This window comes from Meleagris gallopavo, chromosome 1 (assembly GCF_000146605.3).
Source record: "Meleagris gallopavo isolate NT-WF06-2002-E0010 breed Aviagen turkey brand Nicholas breeding stock chromosome 1, Turkey_5.1, whole genome shotgun sequence".
Lineage (NCBI taxonomy): Eukaryota > Metazoa > Chordata > Aves > Galliformes > Phasianidae > Meleagris > Meleagris gallopavo.
Genome location: NC_015011.2, coordinates 100,305,269 through 100,323,021, shown reverse-complemented (window position 1 = coordinate 100,323,021; position 17,753 = coordinate 100,305,269). Strand labels below are relative to the sequence as shown.

The 17,753-nt window shown below is 37.4% G+C and overlaps 1 protein-coding gene across 2 annotated transcripts in view; it reads left to right on the top strand.

Moving 5' to 3' along the window:
* APP (amyloid beta precursor protein) overlaps positions 1-17,753 on the top strand; it is a 160,848-nt gene that overhangs the window by 85,135 nt on the left and 57,960 nt on the right. Inside the window, exons 6-7 of one of the 2 annotated variants that reach the window (XM_010722435.3) lie at positions 645-812; positions 13,962-14,095. In XM_010722435.3, coding sequence (XP_010720737.1) covers positions 645-812; positions 13,962-14,095 — 302 coding nt within the window. The remainder of the gene's footprint in view (positions 1-644; positions 813-13,961; positions 14,096-17,753) is intronic. The other variant, XM_010722443.3, reaches the window with a different exon arrangement.

Sequence of the window (17,753 nt, the reverse complement as noted above, 5' to 3'; positions counted from 1 at the left end):
CAACTTTTTTTCTTAAAGTCTATTTTATTTCTGTCTATATTCACTGGGGTTGAAATTTCCTCCTATGGATGGAGTAAAGCTGTGGCAGTAATTTTACATATAAGAGCCCTCCAGATACGAATTACAAACCCTATACTGGGCAAGCTGCAAGAAGGGGTGGTTTCTTCAGCGGTGATTGTACATAAATTGGTGTCTGAGGAGGAATTCTTTTCCGGTATAACTCTTATATATTTTATTTGTGTAGCTAAGTAACTGAGTTTGGAGGTTCGCATTGCCACAAAGAAGAAACTGACTCACATGTTCTCAGATGCATCTTTCCGTGCATAAGGCTGAGGTTATACCCTGGGCTGGAAGGAGCTTGGACTCTTCCAGCAGCAAAGCCTGAACAGGCTTGGTACTAAGTGGGCCCAGCAGCACAAATCAGAACTGTTCAAAATTTGCCTGTATCACCTCCGGGGTGGTTTTAGAGAAGAAGCATTGAAGTGCCCAGCAGTTCGTGTTTCTTTTTCCCTTAGATGCCCCCTAGGTACACCCTGATCCTCACACAGGGATGTCGAGGTGTATCTTGGCACACCGAATAGATGGAAGTACAGGCCTTGCTGTTTTCATACTAAATGTGGTTCCTCTGGGTCTCCTGTGACTAGAGGTGTGCTCTGAACAAGCTGAGACGGGTCCCTGCCGCGCAATGATCTCCCGCTGGTACTTTGACCTGGCCGAAGGAAAGTGCGCGCCCTTCTTTTACGGCGGCTGCGGTGGCAACCGGAACAACTTTGACTCGGAGGAGTACTGCATGGCGGTCTGCGGCAGCGTCCGTAAGTGCACTGCCAGCCCCTTGCTGCCTCTCTCCAACCGGCCCTGCTGCTTGGGAGCGGGCCTGGGCTCATACTAATCCCGCTCCTGCTGCCCTCGGTCTGTCCATCTTATCTCTAGAGCTTGTTAGCTTCTCGCTAACCCAGCTTGGTAGCAGGCGCCTTCTCTGCCCTCTAGACAGTCTTGCACATAGCCGACCAAAAGCCTAACACTTCTGTAGATGAAACCTTCTCACTCGGTTTTTCTTCATCTTCTGTCAACGCCTACTAACATTTCGTGAGTCCCTGTTTTTGCATGTGCAGTGTGTGTACGGGGAAAAAACTTTAGGGAAGCCTCAGGTAAGTTTAAAAATGGCTCTTAATTTACACACTGTATTTTCATGTTTCTTTTTTATCAAAGCAATATCAGCACATCAGAATATCAGAAGAATTATTGCCACCCGTGGAAGAAGTGAAGAAGTCTTTTTTTTTCTTTCTTTCTTTTTTTCCATTTTGATTGAATACTTAATGTGCGTTTGCAAGGAAAAAGGATGAAATGATTTGTTTTTTAGGTTTCCCTGAGGGCCAAGATGCACACAAATGCAAATAAACCTCCCACTTATTTTGTTTAACACACCATATATTTTAATGATTGCTTTTTGTGAAGAAGGAATGTTTGCACTGTGGTTTTGGTTTGGGAAGGAGGGTTTTCCCATAGCAGAGAACTAGAGCTTGCATTTAGGTTCAGCAGTCCCTGATGCTCTCTGTTTCTGTTTACCTCATCTGCATGTATTGTTCAGAGAGCTACAGCTGCCATTTCTATCTGAAACATTAAAGGATGATTACACATTTCACTGCTTGGCCTTCTCACAGGGCAGAGAGGAGAAGGAGCATATTAGGACTGCTTTATTAAAGTATTTTCTAAGCAGCTTGTTTTAAATAAGAAGAAAGCTTAAAAATGCAGTCGAAAGCGTGCAAAGTCGTGGCAAGGGGTGATGTTTGTTTTGTGAAACAGAGGAGCTGTGGTTTATTGAAGCTGGTGTAAGGGTGCTCATGGAGGCAGGATCGCTACACTGGTATTCAGCTGTGGTTCATCTTGGTGTCTTTTAGAGCTACTCAAGGCAAAGCTCCATGGAGGGCTCCACACTAGACTAAATCAGTAAGCAGGACTGATCAGCTTGTGTAACAAGACAAGATGTAGTGAGTGTAGAGAAAAATACACTGCATGTTGGAATGAAGACTAATACATTTGATAAAATAAGTAATTTTTAAACTGTTAAGTTTCTGTCATACATAAAGTATTTCCAGAGATGGATAACATGGTCTTCTCTGATTGTGAGCTCTGGGACAGGCAAGAAAAACTAGGACTTTGTAACAAGAGTTAATTTAAGGCAGTAATAGAAGAGAATCTTTTTGAAGGAATGTTCCTCCGGTGAAAAATGTGATATTGGTGGGCAGTTATCTGTAGATGTGGAACAGGGATGAAAAAGTAGACTGAATATAGCTGTCTCAAGCTGATTAGGGACATAAAAAAAAAAAACTGTCATGAGAGAGGTATTGAACAATATCCATAGGTCAGTTGACCTCTTGCACATTTAGTTTTAGGTAGCTGAGGTGGGGCTTATTGTTATGGCCAACAGAATTTGTAAAGGATAATTATTTTTTTTAGGCATGTGTTAGGTATCATGCCTAAATGATTGCAGACTCAAAGACAACGTGGTAGCTATAAAAGCAATAATAATACTATAATAAATTTTTATACTGTGCACTTTTATGGTCAGTAGAAGAGTTTCAAGAAGCTACATGCACTGGTTCTTGTTGGAAAAGGTAAGTATTTTGATCTACATTGTTGGAATCAAGAATTATTACCACCTTTGTCAGCATTAGTCAAAAACATAGAAGAAAGCTGAACCATAGCATAAATAAGGACTTGTAGCAGATCTAGATTCTTTCAAGATTGCATTCTGTTACACTTCCAGTTTTTTTTATAGATTTGCTTTGACTCCTGCCCTTCAAGCTGAGCCATATGGATGCATTTATTTGTCCAAATCTTGCAGTGAGGCTCTGTGCTGACTCAGAGGTCTCCTTACATAGTGCAGCTTGCATATGGAGCTTCAGTTGCTCACCCAGCTCTTTAGATCTTAGTTTCATTGGCATTCATATGGCTATGAACTTACTACATACAGATAAAGATGTTGCTGACTAAAGAGCAGTAGATCACAAAATAGACTTCATGAGCTATTCTTACATAGTAAAACTTGAAAGGAGGACTCTTGATTTGTTGCATTGCTAATATGATGACATTTCTTGTCATATACAGGTTGTAGGTGGAATTGTAACGCTGGATATTTTTACCAATAAGTAGCAGAGTTTACTCTGGATGAAATTGAAATGAGACTGCTTAGATGTATTTCCCAAGAACCTCATAATCGTTTTGCAGAAAATCATTCTGCTACAAAGGAGTGACCTTGTCTGTGTTCTTTAAAAAGTGTATTACAGATTGAATTGGACTTGGAAATGAGATTTGTTTTCACTTCTTGTCAGTGAAGGATGTACAGCCTGGGCTCGTGCTGTTTGAGAGGATAAATGATCTTTTAAATGATTCTTCCATAGCATGTAACATCAGAAATCAATGAAGAAACAACTTCTATATTAGTTTATAGTATATTCATTAGGATATTCAGATGGGCTTAAAAGATTCATCTTCCCTATCTCACAGAAAACTTTTTCCTAGGTTCAATTCAATAAAACAATGCCAGGAATGCTAGCGTTTGTGTTCATTATATATGTGTCTTGGTTTACTTTGGGAATCCTATTTTTGGTCTGTTCATTTTCTCTTTTTGAAAAATGCAGTTATATAACTACTTGAGCAGCTTGGTTTAATTGCCACAACTTAATTGCAGTGAGGAAAAATCTAGATGGTCTTGTCTTTTAATACAGATCTTACTGAGGGTTCGTTCTTGGTTTTTCTCAGTACTTTCTCAAGCAGCTTTTGACTCTACAGGGTATGTTTTCCAAGCTATTTAGTTATGTTCTTGTACCTATATTTTCATTTTAGGTCCAAGTGTTCCATACTCTGATCTTATTTCTGTTACTTAAATACTTTGGTTTCATCTGCTGTTCACTATCACCACGCTGTTTCTCATTATTCTTCATCATTTTGCTAAAATAAGTAAATAAATAAAATCTTATCTGTCCTTTGTATTTCTTTCTGTCACCTTTGCCTTAATCTTTCTATTTGGTCTTTATGCCCTTCCCTCCCTCAGCTGTCTGCATTTGTACTTTTTTATTTGCTTCATCATTTATTTCCTTCTCTTCAATGATCTCATTTTTGTTGCTCCCTGGTGTCCTGTATGAACCTTCTCAGCCTCTGTTAATGGAAACTGAAAGCGCATCTATCTTTGGTGAAGCTGTAGTTTGCTTTGTGGCTTTATGGAGAGTTGTATGAAATAGTGGGCAGTGGTTGTGTTTCTCTCAAATAGTTGCTTAAGGATGAAAGGGTGTAATATGAGTTTAATTTTCTTGTATCGCACTGCAATTGGACTGAACAAAAAACTGAGGAGATTGAATTGTCAAGAATACCTACACACTGTGAATAGTGAAAATACGTATATTGAATACTAATATCTGAACACAGCCTATGGAAAAAATGTTTTTCTTCTGCTCTGTTAAGTCTCTTAAAGAAGAGACTTTAGAAAATCTTAAGCCTCTTACCCTTGATCTGAAAAGGTGATTTTATCAGGTTATACAAAGCCTTAGGCTTTCTCTGCTATCAACGACTACGACGATGCTCTGAGGTCTGACAAAAATAATTGTGTGTTGGGTAGGAGTTATTTCTGTCAAATTTTCACATCACCCCACAACACTGGAATTGATATATAATTATTCTAGAAGTAGAAGGCTTTAAATATCTTGTTACCAGTTCCTTCAACCTGCCAGACCACACACTCTCTCTCTATTGATTTTTAATATTTGATACTATCTCCAGTTTCTATTCAGTTTAACGACTCAGACTTCTACTTTGCGCCTGGCCATAATAGCCTCTTTGAATTTATTAGAATCTATCAGATAGTTATCTCAAATATAATGACCTCAAAATGGGTATATATTGATGAGAGTAAGCAGAAGATGATGAAATGCTGTTACTGAAGGAATTAAATTATTGCCATGCTGAAAAGTAATTTACTATAAGATTTTTTCACTTGTTTATTTAATAGTTGCTAGTTAAACATCCTTAAAGCTGTAGGAAATGCATATTTTTAAAAACTGTTTTGAAATGATGTTAATGTTCCAGCCCTAACTTGGAAATGTGTGAAACTTAGAGCTCTTAAATACACTCAATTTAACGGCTGTTGCATACAATACTGCTCTTTTCCAGCTTCTGTGGCCATAAATTCAGAATGCGATGGAAATCTTGCTGCAGTATTTTCATTTTTTTTCTACAACTGCAGCTGAAGGAAGCTGTACTCTGGTAGCAGTGTTTGTTTTTAAAAACTTTGATATACAATTGAAATAATCTTTTATTAAAACAGGGATTTTTATTATTATGAAATCTGGTGGCTTAAAATATAGGAAACTGTTAGGTTTCAGTACTATCAGTTACCTCTTCCACGTTCCCTGTGAAGTCTAGAAATAAGTTCGAATGTTAACATGTACTGTTATATTCTTGATATCTTACAGCATGATCACCTTTTTGTATGCATTTAGGTACAACAGTATTTCTCTGCACAAAATACAGTAAACTTACAACTTGCTTTTGGTAAATGTCAAATACTCTATTGAGTTTCGAGTTGAAGATATGAAGAGTATAAAAGCTACAATTTCATAACATGCATGAAATTTCATGCTATCTAAATATATACTAAAATACTGTGTGCAAGATTAAGACTAATATGTGGGATCCACTCCTGCTCTTCTTACAGGCTGATTAGTACCAGTCTTTTCCTGATAATTGATGAAAGCGTTCTTCATGTTTCCAGTTCATGCTTTGCAGTGAGGGAAAAATACAAAACCTCTGTCACTTTACATCATCCAGTTTAATTTCTTTTCCAAGGTAGTTTATATAATTATCTGTACCCTTTGACAGCTAAGACTTAAGAGATGATACTCCAATCATTTCCTATTGTCAGTAATTTCCTTTACCTATTTACTACTTGTTCAGGATCTTGACATCTCTCCAATTAACAGGAAGTAAAATACTTTGCCAGTTGAACTTGCATGCCAGCTTCAACTTCCAGAGCATATCATAAGTGATAAGACATTAGAGAGCTGCCGTGCATTTGGTTAAGCAGAGTGGTAAAATATACTGAGTTAGCTAGGAAGAATGCTTTAATCCTTTAATTTACCGAACTATTGCTTGTTTCACCTGTACAACTTCAGAGACCACTTGAGCTTGAGGTCAGGTATGAGGCTTAAGACAGAAAGCAGCCCACATGCAGAGCACATTCATCTGAAATAACTGCCACTGCCCTTTCACTGTTCTTGAGGTTTATGGGATAGTTGGCAGGCCTATGTCTATAAAAGCAGTGGAGCTTGCAAGTTAATTTGTGCCAGGAATGCATCTTTTTGACAATGCACTTAGTGTTGGAAAATATTCATCACAGCAACTGGCTGTAATACCAATTTGTCACAGCACTATAGTATACATAACTTAAAACACAGAAGTCTAGCGCTAGCATTTCAAATTCTAAGTAGTGCTATTGCAAGGAAGTATCTCACATAATAAGTACAAAGTCTTTTATTTGAATGAATAAAAAAAATTACTACAGTTACTCTTATGCCAGTCACTCTACAACAACCTGTTGCTTTGTTGAAAGGCTCTTTGTATTCAGTTGTCTTACTGCTTCCCAAATTAGCAATAAATGGGACATTACTTCACATAAATGTGTCCCTTTCCTGCCATCTCCAGCATGAATTGCCTGTATCTGCTGGATTTTATTTTCTCTGGTATGAAAACAGAACTGAATCATGCATCTTGATGAAGTTGAGGCCAATTTCCAGTAGTGTAGATGAAATCTTAAGAAAAACATATTTTTGCAGTTCATTGTGAGTGTTTTACATTTGTCATTTAGTGCCTAGGAGCTATAACTGGATGAATTCAGTTATCTGTTTAAATTGTAAATTTTAACTATCATCTTAGCGAATGGAAGTGGATAACTTCTGTTACCACAATTTCTTCACCTGTGTTAACTTATAATTATTTTTCACCCTTGGCTCATTTGTGGAGCCAGTGCCTTTTTTAAAAGCAGTTGGATAAAGCTTTGGATTGAAAAGAGAAACATTTTAAGTCCTAAACACATTTCTCACATTCTTTTTATTCCTTCATCTTTTTTTTTTTTGTGTGTGTGTCTGTGTGAACTCTGTGGAACTTGCTGTGTCTCAGTTACAACCTTAGCATAAAGGAGTGTTTGGGAAAATTTCTTTGTATTTACTGGCAGCAGTCTGATTTGATGTAATGTGAAGAATTACATGTTTTTTCCTGATAAATATTTAAATTCATGGTTACAAATCGTAATAGAAGGATCATGGAGCAAAGTGTTGCAGAGATGTCTGTGAGGCCGTCAAAGGACTGCCCCTCACTACGAGAAAGACACAGAGGCCCAGGAGCATGTTCAGAGATGAGCAACAAAGCTCATGAGAAGTCTGTAGCACAAGTCTTATGAGGAGCAACTGAGGTAACTGGGGTTGTTCAGGCTGGAGAAGAGGAGGCTCAGGGGAGACCTTACTGCTCTCTACCACCACCTGAAAGGAGGTTGTGATGAGTTGGGAGTCAGCCTCTTGTCCTGTGTAACTGGCAATAGGAATGGCCTCAAGTTGCAGCAGGGGAGATTCAGGTTGGATTTTAGGAAAAGTTTCTTCTCTGACAGACTGGTCAGGCACTGGCACAGGCTCCCCAGGCAGGTGGTGAAGTTACCGTCCATGGAGGTGTTCCAGAAATGTTTAGATGTTGTACTGAGGGACATGGTTTAGTGGGAAATATTGACAGGTGAATGGTTTACTGGATGATCTTGGAGGTCTTTTCCAACTTTGGTGATTCTGTGATTCTATGAAATAAAATTATAACATATCAAAGGAAGATAGGAACAGTCTTTGCAATTTAAAGTTCAAAATGGAACATAACTCTTTAAGCATGGTTTTAGCCTTGATGGGTAATAAAAACAATGGAAAAACCCATATATTAAGAAAGAAAGGCTTATCACTCTGAAACACTGAATGGGATTGGCTTCTCCTTGGTGTGTTAATTCTCTTCATGTCACCTCTGTCTGAAAACTCTTTCAATTAAAGTAGTAGACATTTTTAAACAATGTGCTTTCTAGTCTGCTTTAGGAATATTCATCTAATTTAAAAGAATTTTGGAAGTTAAGAGAATTCCTGAAAAGGAAAGCCCCGGAACTGCTGATCCTTTTACTGTTTTTGAAATATGATCCCTAACTATAACTACTACAGAGCAATTTTTAATTTGGTAAAAAGATGCATATACTTTTTTTTTCTGACAACAGGATATATTTCTTTTGTCTAGTCTGTTAGCCTATTTATGTCTTCTGATTCCCCAGTGCTGCAGTCAGAATTCCTCAGTTTTTATGAAGAACACTTTACTTTCAAAGACTTCTGTGGTGTCTTAAAGATAATTGTCAAAACATGAGGAGAAAATAAATGTACAGGATAAATAAAACTCAGTCGAATGATTATAATCAGGCTGAATGATAAATATGCAGTTGAAAAGGATGGACCTTAACATCAATGAAAATCTTAGCGGGAATTCATATTATTGTAATCTCTGCTGAAAATTAGAAAGGAGTTGAGTGATCTGAAGGACAGGATTTCCAGGTTCTGAGCATAATCAGCACAGTTCACAGTTCTGCCAATAGCTTCCAAGCAGGCAGATGGGCTGGCAATTCACAAGGTGAAAGATCAGGCCCTCAGAACTCAGTCTTAAAGTAATGAACAATTATGAAGACTGATGACGGAGGATGTTCATAAGATTTGTGTAAGCACACAAATTCTTTTTCCAGAATTCAAAATGGCCCCTCTGAGTCTTTGGGTTACGGTTTTGTCTCTTGCAGTTCATGATGAAATAGGTGTTTGAGGCAGTTGGTGGCATTATAGATTTGATTGCAGTCATTTCTGGAGTGAGAACAATCATCTGTATATATAATGCAGTAGATCGTTTTTTATGCATCATATATAAATACACTTAGTGTTATGTGCCACAGTATTGATCTCAGTACTGAAAAACATACTTGTTTGGCACTTTGTTTCCAAGTATTAAATTATGTTAATTAAACATGCCTTCACAAAACACATCCTCGTATATCCTTTTCCCAGCATATATTACAATAATTTTCTTACATCTCATACAAGCCTTTTCCAGTCTTCATTTGTCTTATATTGTGTAGCCAGTAACTTACCTGCTTTGTAATAAAAATGCAACAGCATTTTCTTTTACTGTTGTTTAGAGTCCATTCATTGGATTTACTACCACTCTGTAACAGGAGTAGCTTATTCACAGAAGAATGAGTCTACCATCTTGTAAAGCTGTTCATTTCACAAGGTAGCAGTAGCAATAAAAGAAAACCTTCTTGCTGAAGATACACCACAAGCACTTGTGATTGTCAGAAGTGCTATAATTAGATGTGATCACAGTCAACAACTGAAAGCTTTGATCTTAATCCTTCATTAACATTGATATTGCCGTTATGTATGTGGAAATTAGAAGCAATGAATGCATTCACTGAATGCTGCATAGTAGTTAAGTAATGTTCTCAGTACAAACGGCTTCCCATATTACATGCAACAGCCACACTCATCCAGAAAGATGGCATCTACCTACCTCCTCTACTTTATGTCTGCGTGGTGAGTGACTCTCATTCATTTCACTGGAGATGCTGATATGGATTGTTTATTTTTATGCAAAATAGGACATAGGGTCTGGAGGAGGATATTTTTTCAAGGTTTTTTTTTTTTACTATTTAATAATTGCTAGATAGCAAAATTTATTTACAGCATAATTTGGCTTTACTATTGAACCTATGTCTCTACAAATGCTAGAACTTTTAAGTGTAATTAAAAAAAAATCTGTTGGGGAATTTACAAGTAGATGTTTGAAGAAAATGTCATCTGATACTGCATTTTTGCCACAGCTATCAATACAAACTTGTTGGTCAGTCTTCAAGCAATATACTAAAATTAGTTGCATTAGAAAACAAGCAATGCATAGAAAATAAAACCTCCTTCGAAAAGCAGAGGTGGTCAAAAATGAGATCAGGCTGCAGATTTTTAAGGAATTCCTACACGTATCTGATGTCTGACCAAATGTTCCCAATTTACTATGAGAAAACATGCAATACATCTGTAGAAGTAAAACTCGCAAACGTTTTGGAATCGAAAAGGTAGATTTTGTGCCAAGAGCCAAGAAGACATTAAAATGTTTCTGCTGTATTGCAGAAGAAGGGAGGCCCAGTGTTTTTTGTATCTCTTTTCATTTGAGGCAGTGAGCTTCCAGTTACTGTTATGTTGGAATCACAAGTCCTTTAAAGCATGCTGTAGGTAATATACTTTTTAGTTCAGATGGAGAAGTTCTCACATAAACATTTGCATGCTTTGTACATATGGAGATCAAAATCTCGTAGGGTTATTTGTTTTTAGAGCTGATTATTTTGTCAAAAAAAATGCTACTGATTTCAGATTATGTGGATAGCTAACCAGTCACAAGAGAATTGCTTCAAACTGTTTCAAACCATTATACCTCAGTTACTTCATTCTGATAAAATTATTGTTAGAAATCTTCTCTCGAGATTTTCTAAATCAAGCTGGTATCCGACTTAGTCATGGATGAGTGTAAATGATGGAGCTCCTTAACATAACTGAAATTAGACCTTTATTGTACTTCAGGCCTGGACTGGTTTTGAGCTAAGATTCTTCATCAATTGCTTTATTTTGGTTTAGACATTGAAAAACTCTTTTGCTATCTGAATTCTTTGTTCACCCTTTGGAATTTTCCATTCCTCTGACCCTGCTTTGGTAAGTGTCTTGTGTATCGTTGGAAGATCTACATTGGAGAGGCCACATGTGCAGGTTGGGAGCTTTTGATAATCAAACCTTAAATGTACAACTGTCTTAACTGATCTCACTGCAAATTCTGGTGACCTTTTTTCCTGTTCAATAAATTAAAGGTTAAATTTGCATAATTTATTGGACAGTTATTTAAATCATCGCTTCTTTCCATTCACATTTGTACAGACTTAAGGTGGGAGTTGCGTGGGGAATTATAGAAGACGGGAAAAGATGGAGAATAACATGCTGGAGCTCTTCCCCATTTCTGCCCTGTGCCAACACCTGCTGCTTCCTGCAGAGGATGGCTTAGGCAAGGGCAGATTTTCTATGCAAGGCCAAGTGTAACTGCAGAACTTGCTGCCTTGCTTGCCTAACCGTGTTCTGAATGTTAAGTTTTATGCTGGTTTGGAGAGAAAAAAATGAGAGTCATGGAAGACAAACCCAGCAATGTCAGTCAAACATCACAACAGGGTATTACATTTCTTGCAGATGCCCCCAGGCTTCCAAAGGGCATAATGGGAGAGTGTTGCTTTAAACTTGCCCAGCTCATTCCTAGGAGTGTTTGGTTAGCCTGTGCCAGTAAATAGTAGTACCTTGCAATTTAGTGTTTTTAAATTTCTCCCTAGTTTGAAGTAAACTTTTATTTCGATTTTTTTAAGTGGAATTAAAATGTACTACACTTAACTAAAGCTCCAGGGAAAAAAATGAAGATTAAATTAGTTTGGTGCTTGAGAGATTAAAGAGGAAAGATATTTTAAAATACTTTGTACCATTACAGAAATGTTTTTGCTCCATTCAAGCTCTGGATGAGTTGTTTTTGGAATTTGCTTTCCCTGCTGGTTAGAGCCATTCCTGCCAGCAACACTGCACCCCAGCAGAAACTGCTTCATACACTTGTGCACAACTTTAATGGCTCTAGAAGTCTTTACTAGCTGAAAGTTTTTGTCTTAAAATCCAGTTAGACTTTTTGTGCACATGGGGACAGTAGGCTCATGGATCTGATTTTTCCAGTAGTGAACAATACAGATAGCTAACAGGAGGTTACAGATTGATATATGCACTAGTAGCTGTCTTCCACTGACCATTGTACATTAAAGACCTGGCAGAGGAGATGAGATTTACAGAACTCGTACCTGACTGCCTTGTAGTTAATTTAAAAATCTCATTTTAACTCTTCCTTGGTTTGGCATTTGGAATTATATATTTCTAATACTGCAAAAGCAAAGGAACTTTTATGCTTTTATAATGGTATTGTAGGATTTAAATTGTCTGAAGTTGTAAGAGACACTAAATACTAAGAGTAGGATTCTATTTTTCAACTTTATAGCTTGTCAGGAAGCTTATTTGCTCCTGTTTGTTATAATACTTAGTAATATACAGGTTTATGGAATGTATATTTTTGAAACATCTGAAAATGATGGAAGGAATTTTTGCTGCCTGTGATTTCTCCATTGGATTCCTTGTAGATTTTTTCAATCAAGCAAGCCTTTCATTACTTCCAGTAAGTAACTTATATAATCCACAGTGCAATTCCCATCAACAGCATCCTAAACCCATCGGTGCCTTTTACATGGAGCATGTAGTGATATCCCAAATGCAATCGAGGCCAAAGGCTTTCTCGTCATTGTTTTGTTTGTTTTTGTTTTGCATTTGAGTTTAGACATCTAATGGAAAAATTGACAATTAGTTTATTTTATTAAAATTTGAGGATGTATTTCACTGAGTGGTGATGCACTGGGACAGATTGCCCAAGGAGGCTGAGGATGCCCCATCCCTGGAGGCATTCGAGGCCTGACTGGATGTGGCTGTGGGCAGCCTGGTCTGGTGGTTGGAGACCCTGCGCATAGCAGGGGGGTTGAAACTTGATGATCATTGTGGTCCTTTTCAACCCACGCCATTCTGTAATTCTATGACTGACAAATGGGGAACATGTACTTATAACTGTTGATTAAAAAAAAATAAATAAATCAGCCAGTGTGTCTTTATATTTCAACATATTGGGCAGAATAAATATTGGTTGATATTGCTCAGCCTAAACTTCAGATTAAAGTTTGCTTCTTCTGAACACTTTGAGGTTGGAGGATGAGGCCAGGGAATTCTGGTGTTTTTTTCTTACCTGTATCAGTAAGTAATAGCAGTAGAATGTATTACCTGTGTCAGTAACCTATTGTATGTGTAGTCACAGGAATTTAATGAAATCCTGTGCAGCTGTGTGTACAGTCTTTATTCGTTTATTAAGTTTTTTTAAACTAAGTTAGCAGTTGTTGAACAAATAGTGACCAGGGAGATTAATTATAAAATAAAGACCTTTAGGGGCAATGTAGTAGAAACAAAATGGTCAGTCATCGTTAAAGAATTTTTTTTAAATTGCTATTATGTCCATAGCACAAAAATGCTAGACTACTTAATCTAGGAGTCGTTGGATGTTACTACATAATTAAACGATTGTTGCTTGAATTACCCCAAATGCACCTCTTTCCGATACCAGTGTGATAGGTACTGCCTTGTTATCTGACAGGAATGGCTAGATATTAGTGCATGCTTTCTGATTACTTCCAGCTTTATTAGTCGGAGTTGTTACAAATAAAGTAAATGCCTAAGAGGCAAACTGTTCTTAAGGAAAAGATTTGAAGTATTTCATTAGGGTGCCTTGAGGTCCAAAGGTGCTTTAAAATGTATTTGTGTTGGCATTTGTGTTACAGTTTGCCTTTTAAAAAATAAACTAATATACACAGCATGTCATTCTGCAAAGGGCGTTCTGCAGTTTTATGTACGTTAGCCAACACGGGTTTTTTTTTTCCCCTGTAATTCTTTCCTTTGGCAATGGTTTCTAACTTGTTTGAATGATACTGCTTTGCTCGTTCTGAAGAGTTTCTCCTGGATTATATAATGGGAGAGAAATCGAGAAATCTTTTTACATATTTATATGTATTTCCTGCACGTACTATATCTGACTAAACCACGTTGTTATTATTCTCCTCTGAGGTTACGCTAATGGCTTTATTCTGATGGAAATTAGAACAGATGTTTCTTGCCTGGTTCAACCAAATTTTATCTGTACTAAAGTAGAAATTCTGCTTTTTTTCCCTCTCCCTTCCCTCTCTCAAAATTCTACCTCAGTCCCTACCACAGCTGCTAGCACTCCTGATGCTGTTGACAAATACTTGGAGACACCTGGGGATGAAAATGAACATGCTCATTTCCAGAAAGCCAAGGAGAGACTTGAAGCTAAGCATCGTGAAAGGATGTCTCAGGTAAGAGATCTCTTTGTCCATGAATATGGTAGAGAGCTTTGTCTCTCAAGTCATAAGATGTTTTTATTTTCCTGTTTCTCAAGGCTTCTGCCAGCTGTCCTGCCCATCTGCAATGCTGTAAATATACCAGTTACTGCCTCTCTGAATACATTTAAGAATTTAGTAGGCAAGGACAAAGGTTTGTGCTTGGATTACAGTTGTAAACCTAAGCTGCTACACTTATTTGTAATTTGCTGGTAAAAAGATAAAAAAAATCTGTTAACAGTTGCTCTCACCTTTGTTTTAAGGTGTGTGGTTTGTAATATTGTTCCTATCTTAAAAGAAAGAACTTGACCACTGTTATTCATCCTTCTTTTGCAGAGGTTAAGCTAGATTGCATGTGATTAGCTTCATTTTCCAGGTGTACATATACATGGTAATGCCATGGGGTAACTTAAGCTTGTATATATTTATCTAATGCTCTTGAGCCTTAAGGTAACATAAAATGCATCTAATGCCAAAGCAAAGAGGAAAAATCAGTGCTTTTGATCTCAACTAATCCAATTGACTCCTTTTTATTTTCCTTAAACCAGAGAGTTTTGTGTAGCCTGAAACTATATACTGTTTTTAATCTTATTGAACACTAGGAGATGAGCTATTTATTCTTTCAGAAATAGAGTTTGTAATAGAAATACCAATAAAAATTGTGATAGTTCTACTTCAGTAACAATGAAGAAAAACTATAGAAGGTTTAAAGGACAGCCTGTGATATAAGTACTTTTTTTTTAAGATGGAACAACTAAAAAGAATTCATGTAGTACAATTCAGATGAGCTTTGTATACCATACAGATACTTCAGTATATTTTCTCCTCGTAACTTTACCCTGTGTTGCATTTTCAGTTTCCATATATTACTGACACATTATCCTTTAGATTTTCACTATAAAGTTTGACTGAGCCTGAAATTACCCTCATAGAAAGTCTCCCTCTATTAGCACTGTAGATATGTATCTTCTTGTAAGTAAGCCAGGACATCTTACATGAAGCAGTTGTTATTTGAGATCCCATACAGTAGATCTGGCACTTACATGGTAGCAGCATAAGTTTTCTTCATCTAGCCTCCACTTCGGAAGAATCATAGCACAAAGAAGGCATCTCTTTCTTACAAAGAGGAAACTGATGCAAATTACTGCTTGTTAAAGTGTTAAAAGTCTGGTCATACTATCTTTCCCTTGGAAGTTTAAGCAATTTCGTGGAGGTGACCTGTAACCAAGCTGGTAGCAGGAAGGGGTGCAGCTGGAGACTAAGCTCAAGAGCAGTGTGGGTCAGCAGGAAAGCGAGCCGGATGAGCAGCAGCTAATAGGACAAAGATGTGCTGTGCTCCCACTGAGGCAGCAGCTCATTGCAGCTGAGACATTTAGTCCTCTGCAGCCACTTATTCCCTTCCCTTTCCTGAAGAAGTCCTTTTAGGAATGCTGTCAAGAGAAGTGCCCTGAAATGGAAGGGCAGTTAGTAGGGAAGGCAGCTTTTCCCAAAACAGTCCTTGAATTCTCTGCTTATTTTCAAGTTTGCCTCTAACATTAAAAATGCAGTGTAAAGATTGATCTGAATAATAAAGAGCAGTATTTCTGTTAAAACTGTGTATTTATTTTCCACAAAGCTGAAAGGTTTGGGCAGAAGAACTAATGAAATACATAGGAGAGAACACTGTCAGTGCTTGAGGCTAACAAAGCTAACTGGGAAAGCTACTGAACTGTAGCTGCAGAAAACTTGTGGGTAAATGCCCTGCACATTCAACTATGTGCATTTGGGGGAACTTTATAAATGAATGCTGTGGTTCAAGAGTTTGACGGAAGATCATGCTGGTGCTACCATGTGTTCTGCCCTCATTAGCATGTTCCCAGCCATCCTTGCTGTCAACGCTAATGAGCATACAGCTGTGGGGTGAGGTAGGTCAGCTCCCTCATCTCATTGCCATGTCACTCTTATAAAAAAAAAAATAATAATAACCAGCTCTGGACAGTTCAGCAAGCTAAATCAGATCTGGGAAAGAGCAGCACGATAGGAACCTCAAGAAAGAGAGAATTGATCTGTAGTATGCCCAGGCTGATGATTAAATTGCAGCTTAAAGTTATATGCCTTGAAGTATGCAAAACACCTGCAGAGCTTTTAAGAAGAAAGTTCACATAAGTTTTTAACAATTATTTTTTACCACTGTGAGTAAAGTCTTGTACAGCATTGAACTAACCTCTCCCACTAATTGTTCTAAGAAGAAAAGATCTTCTTAGCAGGTAGAAGTAGGTAGAAGCTTACCAGTCCATGTCTTGTTTCCAGTGGGAACTGTGATATCTCTGTGTCCCATATCAGTCTTCGTCTCTGGCCATTTGTTTAAAATTTGGGTTTAACGCTTTTTTAAAATCATGAATTTTCTTAACATGTTTTTAATTAAAAATTAATTTGAAGCTGTTACTTGTTATATTAAAAATAATACTGAATAAGTTAACTGAACCTTTGTTTCTTAAGTTTTTCTTTAAGATTTAAAAAAAGATCATGAGACTCACTAGCTCTGCCTCCAGCTGCACTGAATATATTTATTCCTTTTTGTTTACTCAAATAGTAGTTCAAACTTCATTACTTTCAAAGCTGAGAAGTGGGTACTAACTAAGGAGCAGAGAAGTCCATTTTTCTTCTATGGAAAGACAGGAAATGTCAACTCTTAGAAAGTGTTCTTTTTGTACAGTGACCTGATACACCTCTAGTTCATGCAGTTTAAATCCCTTCTGCTCTTAGGAGTCCATGCCTCCAGACCACCAAGTTTTTCTGCCTTTATGTCTGCACATGCCAGGAGGAACAATGCTTATAAACTTTTCTAGGCAGTATTGTAAAGAACATTACATTAGCATATGATTTTTAACTTTTCTTGAGTTTGCAAATTAACAGGAAAACTACATTCCCATGCAAACAGGGCGACCAATCACATGCAACATTTAGATGTTTGCTGTTCTTTTATATATAAGAAGGAGAAGTTATGTTTATTTATCTCAGGTACCCTAGCTGTTTCCTGATTTGATACAATCCTTCTTTTCCTCTTTCTTTTTCCAGATCGTTAACACAGTACAATTCCCTCACTTAAACAGTTGCTGGTAAATAGCCTGGTGAAACCAAATATTGAATCTTACTCAAGGGAGCAGTATATTTAAACTTCTTTTTTTTCCTCAGCAAAACATCTTGAGACATTCTGGAGTCAATTACTATTGACAGTGTTTTGGGGATCATACTGTGCTTAATACTTAAGATAGGAACTTAATGATACTTTGTCTCTGAGAATAGCCTTGCTTCTTGGAATTGCAGTTCCAAGGCAAGCATCTGGAAACACTACGGTCCTCAACCTGGCTGAACATCAACGCAAAAGCCTAGTGTTGGGTTCAAGATTTTATTACTGTGGTGAGAGGATAGTTTTACAAATGAAACACAAAGTGGGTCTGAACCGAAGTGTTTGATCTTGTTTGTCTTCAAAAGATGTACAGGAAAATGCATTGTCTGTGTCTAGACTCGTAGGAGAAGAAGATAAGGCCAAAAACAACTCAGAAAGTAATTTCCCTATATTGAATACAGGCTTCAGTTAATCATGGGCTGCTTACTTTACAGCTTCTCCCTCACTATACAGTGTACCTTCATT